Here is an 18,953-nt window from a genome sequence, read left to right as displayed (position 1 = left end):
CGGCTTCGACTGAGAGGCGCAGAGCGGGCGCGGGAAGCGGCGGCCCTGCGTGAGGGGACGGGAAAGAGCGGGAAGGCACAGCTGCGCCTGAGGGACGCGCGAAGCTCCGCTGTGTGGCCGCCAGGGGGCGCTGCGTGTGCGGGGGGAGGCGACGGGGCTGCAAAGCGGTGACGCGAGGTTCGCGCGGTGTGACGCGGCGCTGGGGCGGCGCTGTAGCCAGCATGGCGGAGGTGGCGGCCGCTCCCGCTGCGCCCGCGACCCGCAGCCCCCGGCGCTGAGCCGGAGCCGCGCCGAGCTCGGCGGCCGGGCCCGCCTTTATTCCCCTTCCCTTTCTCCCTACCCTTTACCTTCTCCTTCTCCCGCCATGGCCGAGCCGGCGGCCGCGGGTATCTCCTCGTTGCCTCGCGAGGTCCGCGAGCAGCTGGCCGAGCTGGAGCTGGAGCTCTCGGAAGGTGAGCAGCGCCGGGAGCCGCACCGCCCCGCCCCGCCCTCGGGGTGCCGCGACCCGACTTCGGGGCTGGGGGGGCTCCGTGTGGGAGGGCTGAGGAGCCGGAGGAGGGCCGGGCCCTGAAGGGGTCCTTTACGTGGGGGGGGGGAGGATAGGGGAGAAGTGTGTGAGGAGGAGGGCTGGGGGTAGCTCTACGTGTGGGGAAAAATAGCTGGGGGTCGTGGGGGGATGGGGGTCATCTTTGTGCGGGGAAAAAAAGGGGAGGGGGAAGAAGGGGGAGCCTTGTGAGGACACGGGGGGCTGTGCGGGCCGCTCTCCTTCCTTGGCCTCAATTCTGCGCCGTGCGGGCTGTGGATGTGGGGTGGGAGGGACTGACAGCAGTGCGGGGGCTCGAAGGGCCCTGGGGTAAACAGCAGCGTGCAGCCGGATGTGCTTTCAGCCTCTGAGTTCTTTTCCGTAGCTCTTATCAGGGCGACGCGCGCACTTTTTGCTGAGAACAAAACCCACCGAGTTTGTTTCCCGTTCTGCACGGCCGTGTCTTTGTTTCCTGGAGCTCACGGTGCTGCAGAGCTCTGGGTGTGCATTGCCAGGAGCCCGTCGGCGCTCAGCTCGGTGCCACAGCAGTGCCTTGTCAGGAGAGACCGCACGGGTGCAATAATCCCCTCCATCATTAACAAATTGACGACAAATGGAGCTACGATCGTCTTTGTGCTGTCGCTTTGTCCCAGAATGTACAGAACATAAAGGAGACTGTTTACAGCTGTAAAGATTTGAATTCCTTCTCTACCGTGTTGGTATGCAGTGCTCCGTGTATTGCCGGATGGAAAGGCAGTGGTAGTGCTTTTTAACACTGGCTGTTTGTAGTTGGGCTTAGTGCTGCCTGTTGGCTTTTGTGAGTGTGTGTGTGTGATTTCTTTTTAATCCGACTTTTTCCAGATAATGCTTTCTGTAAACATTTAACGAAGGCGATAACCCTACCTGGTGTTTGGCTTGGGGTACTCCACGCTAACAAAGAACTGGAGAACATCCTCTTCACTCACTAGAAATAAAATGAGAAGTAACTGTTGGGCTTTGGAAGAATTTGCTGAACGTTTTGAAACGTTCGCTTCTATTTTCTGCAAGTTGTTCCATGTGATACTGAAAGACTGTTTTATTTTGAGCCGCTGGCATAGAGCACTGCGAGCCGTGCTTGTTAAGGTCCTTTTGGTAGAAGGGTTAGCTGTGACATCATGCTAATCTTTACAGAGCTTCTAACAGCTTCAACTTCCATGCTTCGGAGCGAAGTTTCCTGTGTTATGTAATTCTGTGAACACTAAATCCATTACCACTTCATGGATTTAATACCCCGGTGTTTTAATGTGCGTATGACGAGTTTCTGTGTGCTAATCTCTTTTCCTATCAGAAAGCCTTGAGTGCAGCTGATGGTGTTTGGCCGTGGCCCTGAGATAACCGAGGGGACCCGTGAGGCAGGGGGGTCAGTGGGGTAATGCCATTTAAAACACGCCCGGTTTGAGACTTCAGGTGGACTTGAAGGTGCATGCGTGCACTGTGAACTGGGTATAACTACAGAGCTGTTTATAGTAAACAATATTGGATGGAAGGGTTTTATTACAAATGGCAGTGGTGCTCGCTGTGTGACTGATTAGCTCTCGCTCAGATAAGAGCACTTGATCCTTCCCCCCCTCCTAACTGCAGCTTTATTTTCTCAGATTGTCTCTTGTGTGCTCCGTAAGTGTTTCAGTTGGGGTTTCTACGCCTCTCTTTGGGAGCGGGAGAGGAGCTGTACCTGCAGGGACCCAAATTCAGCACCCTTAACACAGGGGCTGGGAGATGGCTGTGCCTCAATGAGTGATCCCACATGGGGGGTGCTGAGAGGCAGTGTGAAGGAGGGCTGCCCTGCAGGTGAGCTGGGAGCACAGATGCTGTGGGCTTCGTGTGCTGCTGTGTCCCCACTCACCTTCATGGCTTGCGGAGTCAGTAACAGTATGGGGGAAAGAGAGTATTGAAACCTTATCTGACTTTATGCTCGTGGAAGGTGCTGCAAATAGGATGCAGAGTGGAGCAGAAGGACTGGGTTAGTGTATGCTGAAAGTAGAAATCATAGTTTGCAATGATCTGCTAACTATGGGAAGTAACAGCAGTACCATTCCTGAGGAACTTGAAGTGTTCCAGCAGCACAGTGGGACGTGTTGCAGGAAGCAGTAATTCTTTTTCCGTTAACCAAAATTGTTTTCATTTATTTCTTTCAGTCTTTTGTTGCATGTCCTTATTTGGCCTCAGTGATTGATTTGCGTTTAATTCATTTATTTCTAAATGAGTTTAGGTAGGAATTCAGTTGTCTTCTATAATGTGTTATATCCAAACCTTGAAGAGCACATTTTACAGACCGATTCTTTACAGAAGGGATCAGTGTCATTGCCTCTAATGAGAATGATTAACTGTATGTAAGCAATGAATTAAGTCATGGAGCTACGTGGAACCTGGAACCTACTGATTACTCATGCTTTCCTTCTTTTCTTACTTCAGTTTCTTTTTCTTTCTCGTGCTTTTTTTTCATCTGTCAGTAACACCCACATTATGCATCAGTAATGATGGGAAGGGCTGGCTGTGTGTTTGCATCTGCTGCTGCTTGATGAGGAGAAGCACCAGAGGTACGAACTTAAAGAGGACTTGCCCAAACTGTTGATAAGGCTCAAAGAAATGAAGAGTTTCACATTTCTCTGAGTGCAGGAGCTCTGTTGGGGCTGAGCCACAGCTGTGTGATGGTGGCTGTGGGTGCTCCCTAACAGCTTTGCTTCAGAGCTCGGTGAACACCTGAGATCCTCCATGTCCAAGCTGAGATGTCGGCCCAGCAGCAGCACTCAGCGTGGAGGTGTCCGGGCACTCTGTGCTTTGGGGACAGTTCTTAAGCATCTCTTCTCACATTAACCTCATTGCAGCTGTGCTAACAGCGCTAAAAACTCCGGTATTGCTGGATTCATAGGTTCTAATGAAGCACATTCTGTACGTTTGTTTTACGCAGTGCGTGCTCCGAGGTTCTCGCTGGCTGCGCAGTGAAGTTTGTGCCCTTGGTACGGAGTGGGTGGTGGTGGCACTGGAGCTGCTGCACTGGAAGTAGGACAGCTTAGTGCTCTCCTGGAGGGCTGATTTGGCTGCTGGCTTTTGTCTGACTGCGGCTTCTGTCTGTTTTTAAGCGGTAAAGGGATGTGAGCGGAGTGAACTTCAGCTCGTGACATCTGTGAAAGTATGAGGTAAGGGGAGGGGGAAAACCCCGCCTAGTAATAAGGAGGAATTCCTGTGATTGCAGTTCAGGCTCTGAGCATGATTTGCCCTTTCTGGGTTATGTGACAGCGTTATCATATCACTGCTCTTGCTTCATGTACAGAAGGAGGTGGTTTCTGTTGACTTTTCTGGTTAAACATCCATTTGGCTGTCTGGTTTGTGATTCCGTGTGGGTGTTTCTGTGAATGGCTCTGCGCACCTGTGTTTGTTCCTTCTCTGCTGATTGTCTCTTAGTGGGGAAGTGAGGCAGAAGGAAGCTGTGTGTAAGGACTTCCAGAAGCAGAAGGGATGGTGGCTGGTGTGGAAAACGTGGTATCAGCAGAACAGCTGAAACCCGGGGCTGAAGGCCAGCCAAATAGGATAGAACCTTACTGGAAGAAAACATGTTGACTCAAGCAATTGGGTCAAGTCTTTGTTTTGTTTGGCTTGAGAAATTCCTGAGGAATCCTGGTGTTTTTCTCTTCCCTCAAAAGCTGTGCTTTTCACTTTTCATTCTTAGATTGCCAGGCACCCATCAAAGTAGGTGAGGATCTTTTCAATAGATGGAGTAGATGAGTTATGGAATCTAAATAGATTAGGGAAGAACCAAAGAAAGTAATTGACGGAGGAAGGTCTGCTTACGTGGAGTTTGCTGAGTGGGCAGAGAGGTTTCATTTCAGTTTTCTCCCTATTGTTCAGAGGGGAACTGTGACTATGGCAGAGAAGAGGCTGAAGGAAGCTTATGAGCGCAAGCAAGTCAGATCTGATTGTCTTGTAGCTAACAGGACTCACAGGTGGTTTTTGTGCTTTTATGCAGCGTTGCACCCACAAGTCCTGCATTAGGCAAAACTGGTAATGGGAAAGCTTTTATGTTGCTTCTTTAATTTACCTGCAGGACTGACAGCAGATGGGTACCAAATCTGCTGAGAAATCTCTGTATGGCTTTGACACAGCTTCTCCGTATGCAGCCAACAAAGGTACAGTTCCGAGGCAGTGCTTTGAAATGCAGAAAAATCCTTCTGGAGCACGTCATGGAGAGCTGTTCACACAAATTCAGAGGTGCTCATCCCTGCCTCATGTGGCTCTACCAAGATCCCCATAAGAGCCTTCATTTCTAATGATATTGTATTAAACTTTACGGCAGGGAAGGAAGTGGTGTGAGCGTGATAGCCGGAAGGAAATACAGCTCAAGTCATCGTCAGCAGAGGAGCAGGGCAGCAAAGCTGTCCCCAGTCCATCAAACAGAAGGTCCATGAGGACATCGCATTTATGCCATGCAGATGGTCAAAGCAGAGTGCTGAGTGATGAACGGTTTGGAGAAAGTTAAACGCTGTGATTGTGACCGAGAGTAGGTTATAATGTGCAAGAGAAGTATTTGGAGCATCCAGGTTAGTATAACAAAGAACAACCAGGAGAGTTTAAGAATGTGCATCTGGTTGCGTCGTCGCTCCTATTCTTAGGAAATGAGGTGTGGGTTTGGGGCTATTTTTAAAAGCTGCAGCTCTGACCCTTTGCCTTGGGGAGAGGAGGAAATTAGAGGCTTTAAAGGCACTCCTCCACCTCCTCCCTTGCTTCTCTGAAGCCTTGCTGGAGTTACAACCAGTTTTCCTCAGCTGGGCGGAGGGGACATCTGGTAGCAATGATTCCTGTGTTGCCTTTATGCTGCTTGCTCTTACTACTGCTGCTATTTGCAGTTTCAGTTGGATGCTTAGGCTGGAAGTGTTGATCGGAGCTGTTAGCCTGGCACAGCTGCAGTAAAGCTCTCTCTGGTGTTTTCTGGTGGTGTCCTAGATCTTCAGCTTCCTATTTTAATTTCTGTAGCATGAAACATTAAGGGGTAGATGTGATGGATGGCAGCAGAGCTGTGTGCAGCCGGATTGCAGGTCTGGCAGGCGTGCATCTGCCTGAAGAGCACTTGGAGCTCCACAGAGAAGTGGGCGTGCAAAGGACCCCATGTGTTTGTAGTTCATTGGTGCTGTGTCAGAAGGGGTGATGGGTTCCTTCCGGATTCCCTCTCTCTAATTAGTTTTTGTTATGAAGCTTTCTATTCATTGGATTTATCATGTTTATTCAGTGGCAAGTTTCTGAAGCCAAAGAGTGAACTAATGGTGAGACATCCCAGAGGTGCAAGCAGAAGCGGAATACTTTCCTGTTTTGATTTGCCTCAAATATAATGTCCAGATAATTTCTTCACATGGTTTTCTTGAAGCTGCTTGCCTCGAAGTTACAAGAGGCATTTCCTGAGCTCAGTGCTCTGCTCAGCTCCTTCTGGGACATTGTTGAGTAGTGGAACTGAAGCGTTCTTCTGTTAACGCTGGTTCAATCCAACATTTTTCTTAGACCTTATGAAGTCGGGGAGAGTCATGAGGCTGCCTCATTCTATTAATTAGAATGGAAGATTGTTAAATTTGCACCACGTGTGAGGGAAATGGTGATTTATGGCTAACGGCTGCTGTGCGGGCGGCTGCCTTCCATCTGCTACACACATTTTCCCATTGCATTTTGATGACGAGTCTTGGGCAAAGCCTCACACCTGTATTCCTCACTCTGAGTAACGCTCTCCTCTGCTGCTTTTTCCTCTTGCCTGCATTATTCTCTTGAGTCAAACACCTGTTTCTATCAGCATGCACTTTTTTCCTTCAAACTTCAAAGCTGAATGTGTCTGCAGCACACCTCAGTGTACACACAGGTTGTGTTTGTACCAAAGACAGTCGATGCAAGAGTGCCTTGTTCCTTAGGCTCTAGTGAATGAACACCTTGTTTTATTTAGTGTAACTTCTGAGAGAAAAGAAAAGGCTTGCTTAAAGTTTTAGAACTTTTCTGCCAACATCAACTTTTTCTAATTCTTCTGAGCTAGAGAAGTGCTGATATGAACTGTATGAATTCCGTGGGGGTGGGAGCCCACGGAGCCTGCAGGGCACGCACTGCGTTTGGGAGCCTGGGATGTGAGTTACTGCTGCAGTGATCAGCAGCTGAGCCGCTCAGAATTGTTCCCCAGCAGTCAGCCAACCTGCGTCCAGCAGCTCCATGTCCCTGGGGAGCAACAGCAACCACGAGAGTTGTATCCCAGCCTGATAAAATTAGGTCTTCTGTAATCTCTCTCAGGGCAGCCGGATGGCTGGCTGCCTTCAAAAACATATGTTTGAATGCAGGAGTAATGCATTCCATTTCGGATGGCTGTAGCCGTGGGAGCTGGGTGACTTAGTGGATAAAGTGCTCCCATTTTGCCTCTGGGATCAGGACTGATGTCAGACATCAGGTCTAAAGTGCAGCACTGGAAAAGGATTGTTTGGGATGCTTTTCCTCTCCTTTGCCACTGTACCTTAGTCATAAAGGATTTGGAGAACAAAATCTTCCTGTTGTTGGAAATAAAGCACGTATTGCAAAGAGGACTTAGCTACAACCTAGAAATACACACGCTCGTTCTGCATTAAGAGTATGTACTTTGGAATAGCAGTGCTTTTGTTCCTCTCATGTAAGTCCATAATACATTTCTCTCTGAGCAGCACAGGGGAAAGAAGTGTTGGTTGTTTCTTGTCCCTGCGCCTCCTGGCAGCTCCTGCACTGAGGGAAGCCATTGCAGCCATGCAGCTCTAATGCAGGCACTGCTGTTCTGCTGGGAATTGGTGGATCACATCATACTCCACTGTCTGTTGCTGAATTTCATCAAAGGAAGCCAAGGATAAGTATTTTTCTGCTATGAGTTTTCCCTGTGCTCAGTAGCTGCAGTGCCAGGAGGATGGCTGGTGCTGTGCAGGTGGCAGCGAGCTGTGGGTCCAGGTTCCTGGGAAATGTAGGGTTGGGTGAGGCTGTGTTAAGGAAACTTTTGTGTTGCTGCTGTCTCACCTGTACTACCTTCAGTGCATCAGCTTTTCATTTAGAGTGCTGACTGATTTTTGAAATGAAGAACCTTTTCAAATGTGAAGCACCTTTTCTGGAAATTCTGTAACCTCCTGGCTGAGAACAGTGATGAATGCACATATGTCACTGTGGGGCTCCTGATAAGAGTGCTTTCCTTGCCCTGTCGTCACGTCTTCATCGTCACCTTTCCCTGTAATTACCCACTGGGAGCTGTACGTGCTTCTGGAAGCAGTGATCACACAGATATGTGTGATCACATTTTGCCCAGCCAAAAAAAACCTTGGGGGAGGGGAAGAGGCTTTGAAGTTTTCTGGTCACTTTCTAGAAAGAGCGATGTGCAAAGTGGAATGGTTGTTGAGGTCACTCTCTGCCTTTCTGAGGAGAAGGTGAGATGTGTCCCTTACAGCTCTGTGCTGAGCAGCTGAGCTCCTGCCACACCGTGCACCATCACTGGGCAGTGAGCAGGGAGCAGGGAGCTGTGAGCATTGAGCAGCAGCGTTCCTCCCAGGAGCTGGCAGTGACACGGCACATTCCAGGCACTGCTTATTCACCCTGTGCTGGAGAGAGCAACATCAGGTGATCGAAGGGAGATAAGAGTGCCTCGATCCTCTTCCGTGCTTCTGGTGGAGGAATAAACAGAGCTTCCATCTTCCGTTTGTGCTTCTGGATGGAGAGGGGTGCTGCTGGGAGATTTGCTTCTCACACACCTTCCTGTGAGTGCTGTGCAGTGCCCTCACCCCACAGCCACATCTCCTTACAGAGCTTCTGGCAGCAGGGTTGGATCCCACCTCATTGTGTTTCATCACCAACAGCCCAAAGTCTCAGCTGTGTGCTTTGTGGAGCTGTGAGCTGCAGGGGATCATTGATTAAGCTTTTAAGAATGTATGTTTCCTTTTCCACAAAGAGGAAGTCGAGTCATTTACTTCATTCATGTGTGCAGCAAAATGTTGGTTGTAAACCAAATTTATGAATTATTTTTGTAAGGTTATTAAAACTTTACTGGCAGTCCTGAAGAAAACACTGGACAACACAGTGAAGGTGTGGTGTTAGCAAAAAGTAGATCTCAGGGTGCTCATGTCAATGGTTTGGGGTTTTTTTTCAGACTGAGACCTGTGTTTATTCTTAGGGCAGAAACTTTAAGTGATCCCTTGTGGATTAAAAAGAAGAAAAAAAAAAGCAAACAATTCGTATTGTAATTAGAATGAAAACCTCCACTTCTACACAATGTCGGATTGGAAATCGCTCCAGTGAAAAGGGGGAAGTGTTGTTTTCAGTTTGCAGGCAGGAAGCTGGGATGCTGAGCAGAGCTCAACAGCAGAGCAGAGCTCAGCCCCAGCTTTGTGCAGCCGGCTGCCTGATGGCTGGCCAGGGAAGAGCTGGGAAGATGCAGCCTGGTAAGTGCTGTGTGTCTGCACAGCGTGCTGAGCCCTCCTGTCCCTGCACACTCAGGTAATCTCAAGTTCAGCACTGACCGTGGTGGTGTGTTTGGGCTGAGCTCATTGGTACAGTCTGTATCTGTGGAATTGCCCCTCTCTGCTTTAAGTTCTTGAGTCCCTCTTGAAAGTTTCCCGAATTAAAAAAAGTATCTATTTATATCCTGTTTTGTAGGGAAAAAGTCAATTATTGAGTCCTAAAACAGGAGAATCACGGATGAAGAAAAAGCAAATGAGTCAGATATAAATAATCCTATTATGTCTTGGCTGCTGCCACACCTAGAAACCTTGAACAAACACTGCTGTTCTGCCTGGCCATTCCTGTGTTTGATACACTTTACTTGTTAAGTCCTGTTTAAAATTGCAGCATGTACAAATGGCGTAAGGCTGCTCACCATGAGTGTGAAATACTTCAGAAAGTTGCTTTGGTCACTTTGAGCACAGACGCAGATGTCTGAGCACAGCAAGTTTGCTGTCATTGTTCCCCCAAAATCGGGAAGATCCAGAATCTCAGAGGTGCTGTTGCTGTCGAGGGCTCTCAGAGCAGTTCTTTTATTGCTGTGGGCCTTTGGAAAAGAGAAAAAAAAAAAAAAAAAAAAAAAAACCTGCCTAGAGCAGCAAACAGGAAGATCTAATTCCCCTTTGGCTTTTGTGTATCCAAAGGTTATTCCTTGTGTGGAGTCTCGGTAAAGCGCTTTTGGAATATCTCGTGGTGGCATGGGAGGTGTAAAGAGAGATGTTTGGATCTAGTAGAGTCATATTTGATGTATTGTGATTACTGCCATGCGTCTTCCAAGGTGATTACTTACTTAATAGCTCATCTTCTTCGTGCTTCCAAGGTGGATAAGTTGATTTTAAAGAAATCTGAATGAAAACAGTTTTGAAAATTAAGAAAGCTGAACCCTTTCTCCTCCTCTCACATTCTGATCCTGCCGTTGCAGCTCCTTCCAAGGCCCAAAGCCCTGTCTGCCAAGGGTGGCTGTCACCACTTCCAGGGCTTTTTAGGGGAGGTTAGGGTTGGGTTGTTGGTTCTTGTCCAAACATGTATTGTTCACATTGTTCTTTTGTACTGACTGCTGTCCTCTGGGTTTGTAAGGGGCTGTGAAACGTCCTCCAGCCCAAAGGAGTTGTCCAGATTTGTCACGTATGTGCTTACCTGCAGTAATCTTTTTCAGTTTATCAGTGCTGCGCTGTGATAGCTCATGATATACAGCCCATGTATTGCCCTGGAATGAAAAGGTAATTTCTTGTTTTAAACTTGAGGAAGAAAGCCACATGGAAACAAAGGTTGTGTCCTGACAGCTCTTCAGGGCTTTGTTCACAGGGGCTCCCTCTTCTCCAGTGACAAAGGCAGTGCTTTTCTTTCCATGTTCTGTGGACTGAAATGGATGCGGCAGAGCCATGGGGGAGGGGAGCAGCAAGTAAGGCAGAGGGTGGTGGCAGAATGTGCTGAAGGAGCAGAAATCATGGAATCATAGAATGGCATGGGTTGGGAGAGACCTCAGAGACCATCCAGCTCCAACCCCCAGTCGGCTTCCAACTAGGAATCTATGGACCTGCTTCAAACAATCCCTTCCAAATAATGGAAGCATTCCAGTGCCACACAAGATGCCATAGCTTGGCCTGTTCTCTTAGGAAAATTACTGTATTTCTATTCTTTTCCTTAACACCCCAGAACAGCTTCCTGTGAACTGTAAAATGGTGTGAAAGGGACGCAGGCATCGCACAGCACTGCAGGCTGTGCTCCTCTTCCAGCCGGGACAGAAATATTTGGGCAGAAGGATAAAAGCAAAGGCTTGGCATGGGGAACTGGGGAAGGAGTAAGTAGTCTGCTGTTAGAAGTGAGTTTGGCTGCAGGTTATGGCAGCAGCACAGCTCGGGGTGTGCTTGCTGCTTTGTGCAGTTCCTGCCATGCAGTGACAGCCTCAGTTGTGTGGGTCCAGCCACAGGAGCTGACAGCCTTAAAAAATGAGTAGTATTCCTTTTGAATATTTGACATAGGAGAGAACAGCCTGCAGAGCAGCCCAAGAAGAGAAGAATGAAAGGAACTAGTGAAGCAGAGAGATTTGGGCAACATAAGACTGCTTTTTCTGTAGTTCTGCTTTCAAGAATAGCTATTTTAGAATAGCTTCCATTTTCTGTGGGTGAAGTGTGACAAAAAGTCTCCAAAAGTTATTGTTGCATGGGGCAAGCCTACAGTTGTTGGGTTGTTTCCATGTTTTGAAGGGATTGTTTGAAGCTGTTTCATGGAATCCCAGCTGAAAGGTAGATTTCTGCTCCTTCAGCACATTCTGCCCCAAGCAATTGCAGACAGCATCTCTCTCCTTAACTCACTAAACCAGTTGATGCTTGAGCTTTGAACGTACCGTCTGCTGTTTAAGTGTTACATGCTGTTAGATACGAAAGGGACTGTGCTGGTTGTTCCAGGGAGTTAGCTCATGGAGGGGAAAAGCTGACTTGGGTTTCCTGTGATATCCTTTACTCTGATTGTCTGCATTCAGAGCCGTCCTGCGTTATCTGTGGATGGAGGCATATATGAAAAGGAAGAAGGCAGCTAGGCCAGGGCAGCTTGCCCATTGCTTAAAGCCTTTGTTAGAGACCAAAGGAAACCTGCTCCCATTTAGGCACTAGTTCAGCCCCAGGGGCTTTCTTGGCCTCATATGTAAAGAAGATGAAGGCAGCCGCATGGAAATGATTGCACACTTTTGCATGTCAGTCTACATTAGCTTTTTGGACCCTGGTGGTTGCTTGAATGCTAGGATCTCGTGTTTGATTCTCAGAGTTTTCATCCAGTAGGTCTGTCAGTGCAGCACTTAACCCTTCTGGTGAAACTGAGCCGTGAGGAAAGGATCTTCTGAGCAAGAGCACTGGCAGAACTGGTCTGCTATTGAACTGCTCGGAGCCTGTCTGCAATTGTGTCCTGGTGACAGGGAAGGAGATGTCTGCAGTGGTCAGGGGCGGCTGTGTGTCTCTGATGGCTGCTTTCTCCTGGTATAAATTCCTACTTCTTGATTTGCTATGTCCTTAAATAAAAAAAAAAAAAAAAAAAAGGAAGGGGAAAGGGGGAGATAAAAACTCCGCTCTCAAAATAAACTTCAGTTTTAAGTAGTGAGACTAAGCAAATTAGAAATGGACACACTTTGAAATCCGCAATGCTCCGCTGTTTCCCTTTTCTCTGCGTGGAAAGAAGGCTTTAGTATCATGTGTAGCTGTTCCAGCAATCACATCACATCACTGCTCCGCTGCACTGCAGGAGCTGAGGTTGGCTCCTGCAGGCTGCATTTCTGGGCTGACTCTTCTCCCTTTTCAAGCTTTCAGCATGAAGTATTCAGTGGTATCTGCGCACAGAACAGTCGGTACAGGCGGCATGCCGCAGGGAGCTGCAGTGAAGGTGTCATGTTGTGAGCACAGCCTCTGTCCGTGTCACTGACTGAGCGTGACCTCCAGGCTCCAGGAGTTATGTTGCATCGTCCTGTGCAGAATTAGGGCAGTAGGGAATTTCTGGGCAGTGTGTCTGAAGAGTGTCTGAAGTACTGCTGTCTGTAAGGGCTTTTTTTGGGTACTGCAGGTTGGCTGAGACAGCCAGCATCGTGTTCGGTGGGAGCATCTAAGGCAAGGAACTGATTTTGTTTGTGTTTTATCTGCTGTAATGGTTTGTGCTTGTAGAATGCCAAATACTTAAGAAAAAAATATCCTCTTGCATAAGGCATAATGAAGGGAAGTGATTGCTTTATTTCCCAAATACCATTATTTTTCTTTTACAGATTTTTCTTATATAAACTGTATGGAGCCAGCAGGCCGGTCTTACTGAACAAATTGGAGGGCAGCAATCCAAAACTGTTCCAAATGCCTTTGTCTACATTCCTCCTTTTTCAGAGGTTTTGCTTCATTGCAGGCTTTCTCCTTGGACCTGTTTCTTTCTGGGCAGACTGTCTTGCCTTAAATTCCTGCTGTCAGCACGGCCTTAGCCCTTCCTGCTCCCACCTCCAAACTGTAGAATAGTCTGTGGTGCTTCAGACTGCTATTAAAACAGCCATTATGTTTGCAGTTGAAAGCAAGGCCTGCTGCAAATGTAGTGTTTTATCAGAAAGGTACAAGTGTCTTCCTGTTAACATTATTACATTGGCAGACCGGTTTGATAAACATTTTAGTGCTCTTTGAAATGGGTGATACCTGGTGATTACGGCTCCATTAGGTGTAGTAACAGATGGTTAATGCAAGTCCTTTTTATGTTGTCATCAATCGCAGAAAAACTAAAGTGCAAGTGTTAGATTCTGATCTCTTCGAGCGCAAGGCTGGGAGTGAACATGAGAAATGGGGGAGGATCTCAGCAGGCTGTGCAGAGTAGGCTGGAGAGGGATAATGAGTCACACTGGAACACGGACACTGGGATGAACTGAATGCCAGTGCAGCAGGGCCGCAATTGGGATGGTCCTCAGATGGGCAGAACGCAGTGCTGTGTAAAACTGCCAGGTCTAAGAGTGGGGAGGGCTCCCGCAGTTACGGAGTTAGAGGGAGAGGCCTGGAAAGTCCCTGCCTTTCAGCCAGCCAGAGTAGAGGTGGAATTAGGCCACGGCCATCAGATAACCGTGCCGAGGTCGCGCTGGGGAGCTGAGCCAGCAGCTTTGCCAAACATCTGCAGTTTTGCCCTGCATACCCGCATGCAGTTCTACCTTCCATCAGGTGTTTTTAAATGGGGATCAGAGACCTCTGTGTCCTTGCTAAGATAAGAATTGCAGAGGGTGTTAAATTAGACTTGTTTTTTTCTGGCACTAAACTTTTAGGTTTAGTCCTGTTTGTTTTGTTTGTTTGCTTTCTAGACACCTTAGGGTTGTATGTTCTTAAATCCCTCTATACCCCTACCTAGAGAGAGCATAGTTTGCCCTGCAGGCTTTCTTCCTGTGAGAACTGGAGCTCACACTTCGAGGTTTCTGTTTTAGATGAATAAGTTGAAGGGCTTACACCTTTCACTTAGTAAGAAAACCAGGCTAATACTGTTAGAATGAAATGCTAGTGGTAAACAAAGGGTTCTGTTCATTTCTTAAAGTGGTGCTTCTGACTTTAAGGGAGATTGGCTGTTGCTGAGGGGAACTGCACAATCACCCTTGCATTAAATTTGTTGCAGAATGAAAAATTAAAATATAGTCTGTCATTAAAATGAAGTAATTTATGTCACCACTCCATTAGATTTTCTGGGAGCTTTTGGCAAGTTGCTCCAGGTTGTTATTAACACTTGATCAGCCAGCATCCTTAAAACAGAGGGAACAGGAGAGAGCTCTCTGTGTAACTGAAAGATATGAAGGAACATCTCAAGGAAATGCCCAATGAGCAAAAACCAGCCGAGGCAGTGGGGCTGCCTGAGGACCTTCATGGAGGTGTCTTTCTTGAGGTTAGTGAGACCAAGTCAAAGCAACAGTTTGCAATAAAGCTTTTAATGCATTTCCCTCTTGAGGTGCATGGCTTGGAGATGACTGAATGTGATTAAGCATCAGAAGTGGAATTTGGGAGGGAAGGGTTCTGACTTTATCTTCAACATGGCAAACAGACCCAGAAGGTCAACCCAGTACTGATAACCGTTCAGCTCTGCTTTTCATTAACTGACATAACAATTAGCTGCTGTTAGTCCTCAGTGCGCTGCTTGGTGCTTTGTCAGGCAGCTCTCAGTTATCAACGTGTACAGCTGTAGCTTGTTTTTTTGGTGTTTTGTTTTGTTTTAGTTCATAATCCCATCTAGCATGTTTTAAATAAAATTTGGGAAAAAAGAAGTGCATCCCTGTTTGCAAGAAACCTTTCATCTCTAGCTCTGGGCTCTGCAGAACTGGAGTGGTGAGGAGCCTTGTGTTTTTGTGCTGGCTTCATCCCTTTCAGAATATTAATATTTAATTTAAGGCTTTTTAAAGCTTTTAGCAGATTTAGGCTTTCTTCCCTGTGGTGGTTGTATGTGAGGACAACTTGAGAGAGCGCTCTGATGAACTTACAATATGGAATGTGGTTTTATTCATTTTGATTTATGACTTGAAAAAAACTTTCAAGAAGTTTGTCCTGTTCTGTAAGTAGCTCTGCCATAAACAGCCACAGAACAGATCCAGCTCTTCTCCCTTCCCTGCAGCTCGAGCCCAGCCAAGCAGGTACTGCTCACATCCATAACTCCTCCTTGCCATGAGGGCTGATCTGCAACGGCTCTGCAGAGAAAACCACAGGTGAGCAACAGTCCCTGTGCAGTGTGGTGCCTTCCCGGCAGCTCTGCATTCAAATGGAGCCTGCATTGCTTTCACAAAAGCAGGCAGTGTTCGATGACAAGGAAGCACTTGGCTTTTGCTGAGATGTACTTATTTACACATTTTTTTACCCAGCATTTTAATGATACATTTTGCTTTTGGACAGACTGAACCTCATTAGCACAAATACACCATGACATTTCTACCTGTTTGTAGAAATTGAGTTTTGTCTTTCCAATTTAAGATATTTTCTTCACATGAGGAGCACAGGACGTGAGAGCAGCCCTCGTTCAGGTTGGTTTCCTTTCAGGGCAGGAGGAAACCTGTGAAACACTTGGAAGCAGTTTAGAGATTGATCTTTATTGTTATTTTTCCCCACTCTTCAGCTGCCTGTGGTACAGAAGCTCGTGGTGGTTTTGCATCGTGCTCTTTAAGTTCTTCATCAGAGCTGCAGAGGGCTTTGTGCATGACAGCTGCCAGCACCCAGAGGCATGACTGAGCCCCACTCTGAGCATCCCGAAATCTGCTGTTGGTGGTTCAGGCTGCAAACAACGAAGGGGAAATGCAGTCAGCATTCTGGTTTCTGCAGAGCACGCTTTTGTTTACCAGCTCATGTTTCTTCCCAGTTGGCTGGATCAGTCGATCTGTTGTTCAAAGTATTTGTTTATAGTTGCGCTGTCCTTTGATTCTTTAATGCAGAATTTACTAACAGGAGCTTTTAATTTACCTACCGAAAGCTGTGTCATTTCCAAGAGAATGTGTTTGTTTTTCTTCCCATTTTATTACAAATAAATCTCAATGAGTGTATTTCCACTGTATCAAATGTCCCTGGCCTTCGTGGGAAGAGGGTGCAGGAACATCAGAGCCAAAGAGAGCAGTTTGGAGAGCAGTTGTGTTGAGGTGTTTGCTTATTCAGCCAAGCAGTGTTGCCTTTCTGCTGTGATACGCCGGGTGCCAGGTGTAAAACACGCTTCCCTTTTCATTGATATTCAGCTCCTGTGTGTAGTCCAAAGCCGACTCATTAATATTACAAGTGTCATATATATTGTGTTGGGGCCAGTCCCTGTTTTTTGCAGCCCTCTAAAGTGGAGGCCATGCGGTTGGAAGCTGCCCAATTTGCTCTCTGGTCAGTGAGATGATTGTGTGCTGGTGAGTCTCGTGGTGACGGCTTTGCTCCTCCAGCAGGAAGGTTTTGGTGCATGGACCCTCCCCAGTGCTGCTGTGAGAAGCGTCCCTTCCAGAGAGGAGCTGAGAAACTCTGCCTTCCGAGGAGCTCTGCAGAAATGGTGGCGTAGGTAGAGCCGGGAGGAATTCAGATGAGATGTTTTCTCAGCCTCGCTATGGGGCTGCTGGGGAGGCTTTAATTATTTGTTGTGCGAACAAAGCAGTGATTGTCCAAAGCTCTGTGTTATCCTCTGTTCCTTGTTTGATGGAGTGCCTCTATTCCCTGCTCGCTGAGAACCTCGCACAAGGTGGTTTGGAGTCATTTGTTTTGTGATTACTTCGTTGTCATCTCCTCCTTTATTTTTCACTAATGAGAAATCAGCGAGCTGGAAGTTTTCTCCTGTGAATTTTTCTTACTTGAGTGTTTGGTTGGAAACTGCAGTCTCAGGAATGACTTTTTAACGAGGCCACAGTGACACATTGTGTGGTGAACACATAGTACTTGGGAATATAAATACAGGAATTCTTTACAGCAAAATAATATTCTGTCAAAAATTTTGTCTAAAACCACGTCAGTGACTGCAGTATCTTTTCTGTGTGCTCTTTCATTCATTTTGTTTGTGTTCTTTTCCTTTTTTGGCAAGTTGCTGACTGCATGCTCTTAAATAATCTCACTGATTTCTCCATACTTCCTTCCCTCTGTAAGAAAGACGTTTGAGAATTCAGTTTATTGAAATTGGAAAAGGAGATGCTGCACCCTTAAAGAGGCCCCGGTAGGGAAATGTGCTGTGAGCAGTAATTGTGATTCTGGAGGTAGCTTGTTGAATGGGGTCTTCCTTGCTTCTAAGCCTGTTTGTTTAGGTTCAGGGTCCACTGGTGTTGCAGAAAGAGTATTTGCCTTCAGTTCTGTGAAAGTACACTGTGACAGTGGTGTCGTTTTGGTGCAAGGCATGAAAAACACAGCTGGTGTGGTCCTGTCATTTTGGAGCAACAGAAATACATGTTGTAATTGATCTGAGTGTTGCAGCATCCTGCATTACAAGGCCAGCACATTGAGCTGGGCTATTCTTTCCCTTACAATAATAACATGTTTGGTTTTTTCTACTTCAGTATTTTGTAACAAAAATTGAATGCAGTTTTTATTTGTGTGCAGAATTAGACAGGAGCAATCGGTATGCTGGGAGCAATGCTGAATTCCCATTGAAGTATTTACATTCAGTAGCATTGCTATAAATCTTGTGGAGGTTCTCAGCTCCTGGGCTGGGCCGGAGCGTGGTGCAGCATCTGCAGCCGGCGTGCTGTGTGTGGTATGTGCTGCAGGACCGTGTGCTGCCCAGTTCTGGGATCTTCCACACTGCTTACAGGCGCTGACATCGGGAGGATCTTTCCACATCCTGCTATCCACCGTCTGAACAAAGTGCTTCTGAGGCAGACGCTTTGGCTCCTCAGCACGTCAAAAGAGCCTGAACAGAAGTTGCTCCTTGCATGATCTTTCTTGTAAAGAGCATTGCAGCTGACAGTATAATGGGTTTTCTTAGGCTCGCTGGTGACATGCCAACATGGTTTCCTTAGCAGTGAAATTCCTCAAGAAGCCAGGCTTGCTGATGTAAACAGAGCTGAAAGCTTAACACTGCCCGCACTGAGCGCAGGGCTGAGGCCCGCTGCTGTGCCATGCTGCCCCAGTGCATTTTCTTCTGTTCTTTCTGTTCCCGTTGGGTTTCCCATGCTTGCAGCCAACTTGAACAGGGAGCACTCTTTAGTGCGACGCAGGCGGCCTCATCCCTGCACAGAGCAGCAGTCCTGGCACAGCGTGCTGTCAGCTGGAGCACAGCTCTGCTTTCCTGGGACTCTGTTTCTGATGGGGTTATTCTGAATGACCATCTGCAAAGCAGACTTAAGGATATTTGGCAAAGCACAGATGATTGTTGATGTCTTTGCTTGGATTCTCACTAGGCAGGCTTAAAAGAAGTGAAAAAGCAAAACTAAGAGTGATTTGTTTATTAGCTGTTCGCTGACTGTGCCTCCTATCTCTTTGTCAAATATGCTTTTGGAATTTAGTAGGAGTTTCTGAAAGTGAAATGTCTGATGTTGCACGGTAATTTGAGGGTGGATAAAAATTAATAATTTTGTTGCTTTGATGTTAAGTAGTGGGATCCTACTGCTGTGACTAATAGTGTTGAATAGCAACTATCTGAGAGAAAGCACTTGTTAATGCTGTAAAATGACTGTGGTGTGTGTTTCAGATTTGAATGTTTGGGAAAAACAGAGCATTTTGCTGTCTTAAGCAGCCATCACTTTCTCAGCTGCCTTTTTCTGTGGAATGGGAGTGCCATCCTCATGAACACACGCCTGGTACCACTGCCTTGAGGGAATCAAGACAGGGGGACATGGGAGAACATCGTGACAGAAGTCTCATCTCTTTAGTTTTGCTGAATTCATTCTCATTATTGAGATTTTTTGTTTGGGGGGGTAATCCTTCTTTTAAGTGCTAATGCTTTTCTCTGAGATATCTTTCTTTGTTCCAACATGTGTGATCATCGAGCTCATCCGGTTACTTGCAATAGCATT

The 18,953-nt window shown here is 47.0% G+C and overlaps 1 protein-coding gene across 3 annotated transcripts in view; it reads left to right on the top strand.

Annotated features, from left to right (window-relative positions):
• Positions 1–179: 179 nt before the first annotated feature.
• DIP2B (DIP2 acetate--CoA ligase B (putative)) overlaps positions 180–18,953 on the top strand; it is a 61,486-nt gene continuing 42,712 nt past the window's right edge. For all 3 annotated transcript variants that reach the window (XM_085212427.1, XM_085212425.1, XM_085212424.1), the window contains exon 1: positions 180–452. In XM_085212427.1, coding sequence (XP_085068553.1) covers positions 365–452 — 88 coding nt within the window. In that variant the 5' untranslated portion in view covers positions 180–364. The remainder of the gene's footprint in view (positions 453–18,953) is intronic.

Source organism: Meleagris gallopavo, chromosome 31 (assembly GCF_905368555.1).
Source record: "Meleagris gallopavo chromosome 31, MGAL_WU_HG_1.1, whole genome shotgun sequence".
In the NCBI taxonomy this organism is placed as follows: Eukaryota; Metazoa; Chordata; class Aves; order Galliformes; family Phasianidae; genus Meleagris; species Meleagris gallopavo.
The sequence above is the reverse complement of the archived record's forward strand: the minus strand, read 5'-3'. Positions and strand labels throughout refer to the sequence as shown.